Here is a 3,439-nt window from a genome sequence, read left to right as displayed (position 1 = left end):
CCACACTCGGAGAGTTGGAGAGCTCAGGTTTATTATGCTGGCGGGCCCAGAGGAGTTAACACTCCAAGCTCGAGTCCCAAACAAAGGGGTTACAAAGTTTTTATAGATAGACTATAGTGGGCAACACTAGCTGCTAATAGGCTGGTTTAAGGGAAGGGGACGCCTGACCTTTACACGGACAGGCATGATGAAGCAGGTTTGCAGGGGCTGAGCAATTGCGAAGAGCAGGACAAGGGTGAGTGAGATAAGCTGCAGCTCCTTGTAAAGTCCCCATGTTCTGAGACTACATGACCTACATGATCCAGACTTTGCAAGGAGCCAGCTGAGTTACAGAAGCAGAAGGAACAGGAGGTGATGTAAAATTTTAACTTTTCCTCTTCAGGACCACCAGTGCGAATATGAGTGTGAAGTTGCTTCAGTTGTGTCCGACACTTTGCAACCCCACGGACTGCAGCCTGCCAGGCTCCTCTGTCCATGGGATTCTCCAGGCAAGAATACTGGAGTGGGTTGCCATTTCCTTCTCCAGGGGAATCTTTCCAACCCAGGGATGGATCCGTGTCTCCTCCATTGGCAGGTTCTTTACCACTAGAGCCACTGGGGAAGTGGTACCACTAGACCACCAAGGAAGTCCCAGATCCCACATCTGAGTTGAGCTCAGGGCATACGTAGGACCAGCCGAGCCTCAGACTCTGGTCCTGTCTCTGCCCTGCTCCCGAAAGTACGACCCAGGCAGCCTACTGAGCTTCCATCCCTTCTTCCTCATCCCTTATTTTGGGTTTCCAACGGAGACTGCAGCCCCAATTCTTCATCTCCTATGGACCTCATACCCCAGCTGTGTCCTAGAGGACGGTCTGAGCCCCTAGACCTATATTCCAGTTGGAGCACTGACTGCACCCAGGCGCTGACCCCTGCCTGCCCCCGGCCATGGCCCTGGACTCTGGGTCTTCCTGAGCTCCGGAAGCTCTCTCTGTTTTGCAACCTGGCTGGCTTCCTTGAGTGGCCCTGGCCCCCAGGCTCACCTCCATCGCCGTCCGTCTCCTCCTGAGGCCCCACGGAGCCTCCCTGGGCAGCACTTCAAGCTGTGGAGGCCCGCTCCCCACCCCCGCCCCTGTCCCGGCCTGTGTCTTGAACTCATCTGCTCTCCGGTGCCTGTGGTCACTCAGATGGCCCTCCAGGACTACTGGGTGCACCCGGGCAGGTCTCTTCACTTTTTTAAAAATAATAATTTTATTTATTTATGATTTGGCTGCACTGGGTCTTAGTTGTGGCACATGGGATCTAGTTCCCTGACCAGGGATTGAACCCCCTTCACTGGGAGCTTGGAGTTTTAGCCACTGGACCACCAGGGAAGTCCCAGGTCTCTTCACTTCTTTGAGGCTTTGCTGCCCAGTTGCCAAGCAGGAGTAACAGCACCTCTTCTCAGGGCTGGCCTGAGGATTACCTTGTCAAAGACTTGGCACCAGCTCTGCCACTCATCAAGGGCACCGGTGGAGGAGCTGGCAGCCTCGCGATCGCTCTTTCTGACCAGACAGGAGGACCCAGACACACCTGTGGAAGTCAGGGCCATCCTGTTGCCAGCTGCAAGGGCGCCGGCCAGCAGAGCGAGGGTGAGACGCAGACGGGCTGACTCTGGGTCGTGGCCCAGCAAAGTGGAGGCATCCAGGAGACACCTGAGACGTGGGGGGTGTGCATGTCAGGGAGGTGGGCGGAAGATTTGAGATCAGAGCTTAGGGAACCAGCGGTGGGAGGGTGGGTGGACTGGGCAGCGCCCTGGCTGACAGGTCCAGACCCGCGCTGCCAGCTGGGCCAGCACCACCCTTATTCCAGGTGTTTATTTCTCTGTGGGCCTCCCTCCAGGTTTGGCGGGGCCGGGACCTGCCTTGGCTTTATGCCTGCTCCAGATCATGGTGTCCGAACATGGAACCTGCCCCAGGGAGTAGAGACTGGGAAGCTGGGCAGTGTGGGGGGAGATGGTTGTGGGTGGGTGCTCAAGGCCCTGCCCTGCGGGTGCTGCTCCTTTCAGAAACCATGGCAAAGCCTGGCTGAGCAATCAGAACAGGGTCTGTCTTGGCCACAGCCCCAGGCTCTAGGACCTTGTTGGTGGAGAAGACTGGAAGGTCTCTCAAGACCTTGAGCAGTTCAGACGGGGCTCCAAAGCCTCCATCTTCTTACTCCCTCCCCGAGGTCTTCCCAGACCCTGCTTCATCAGGGAGACAGTGAGTGGGTAGGAGACGGTGGTGGGGAGGGCACAGACAAAGGAGAGGGCCAAGGCAGGCGTGGCCGCTCCTGGCAGGGACAGGCAAGGCAGGCCCTCCTGCGGCCACTGCTTCCCCCATCTGGTCTTTGCCTCTCCCACCAAAACCTAAGCCACACCTGCTCATCACTCTCTACGGGGCACTCTCGGACCTGAGGACCCAGGTCCCATACTGCCTACACGGGCTGGGGGAATTGCCCCTCAGAAAGCCTCCTGTGGTGGCCACACTTCCCCTCCCGTCTACCTGGCCCAGCCCCTCTATGATGAAGTCCGGAGTCTGAGCTCCCAGGAAGCCCTCTCCCCCCGCCCTGCCCTGTCTCCCCTCACCTGCCCCCTTGCCCAGGTGGTTCCTGAGTGCCCAAGCCTGGGTCAAGTGCCTCTCATAGTTTCCCCTGCTCCCCTGCAGGCTCTGGGCCTTTTAACTCTGGTGAACAATCACTGCTTCTCTCTTAATGAACAAGGGGCACAGGAGGCCAGGGCTGTGCCCAGTGACGGACGGCACTGCACCCACAGGACCCAGCCTGGGGCCTGGTGCCCAACGGGCCCTCAGCAAACGTCAAACTAGCACCAACCCCTTTTCCTTCACAAAAACACCAGGCTCTGAGGCAGTGGCTGGCGGTGGCTTCAAACTTTATTTGAGAAAAACAGAAGGTAAACGTATCAAAAGAACATAGAGGTTTGGCGGGTGAGGATGGTCAGTGATGGCTACTTGTGGGCTGGGCCGCTGGGCTAAGGGTCTTTACTTGTTTTCCGGCTGTTCGGACTTCCCGGCTTCGGGGCCGCCAAGCTGGGCACGCGCCTGGAAGGTGACGGGAATGGTGATCTCGGCCGACTGGGTGGCTGACTTGGGCAGCGGGGCCTCCACGGTGAGCGTGCCCTCAGGGGACAGAGAGGAGGAGACCAGGGTGGGGTCCACACCGGGGGGCAGCCTGGACGGGCAAAGAGGGTAGACGAGAGTTACACACAAGGGCGTCCCCGCGCGCCCGCCCCCCGCCCCCCAGATCCGGAGCCAGGACTCACGTGTATTTGCGAGTGAAGCAACGGGAAATGTAGCCGTGCTCGTCCTGCCTTTCCTCATGCTTGCCTGGGAGGAGGGGGAGGGGAAGTAGGTCAGAGGAGGCGGGAAAGGGCGGCCTCGCCGCTGGCTCGCAGCCAAACGCGCCCCACCTGGTGGCCAGGACTCCG

The 3,439-nt window shown here is 59.0% G+C and overlaps 1 protein-coding gene across 1 annotated transcript in view; it reads right to left on the bottom strand.

Moving 5' to 3' along the window:
* Window positions 1-2,867: 2,867 nt before the first annotated feature.
* The window catches only part of HSPB1 (heat shock 27kDa protein 1), a 1,856-nt gene continuing 1,284 nt past the window's right edge, over window positions 2,868-3,439 (bottom strand). Inside the window, exons 2-3 of the mRNA XM_010854324.1 lie at window positions 3,275-3,338; window positions 2,868-3,183 (exon numbers count right to left, since the gene is read on the bottom strand). Of these exons, the coding sequence (XP_010852626.1) occupies window positions 2,994-3,183; window positions 3,275-3,338 (254 nt within the window). The 3' untranslated portion in view covers window positions 2,868-2,993. The remainder of the gene's footprint in view (window positions 3,184-3,274; window positions 3,339-3,439) is intronic.

The sequence above is a fragment of the Bison bison genome, unplaced genomic scaffold, assembly GCF_000754665.1.
Source record: "Bison bison bison isolate TAMUID 2011002044 unplaced genomic scaffold, Bison_UMD1.0 scf7180017864340, whole genome shotgun sequence".
Lineage (NCBI taxonomy): Eukaryota > Metazoa > Chordata > Mammalia > Artiodactyla > Bovidae > Bison > Bison bison.
Note: the sequence above shows the minus strand (reverse complement) of the source record. Positions and strands in the feature narration are given on the sequence as shown.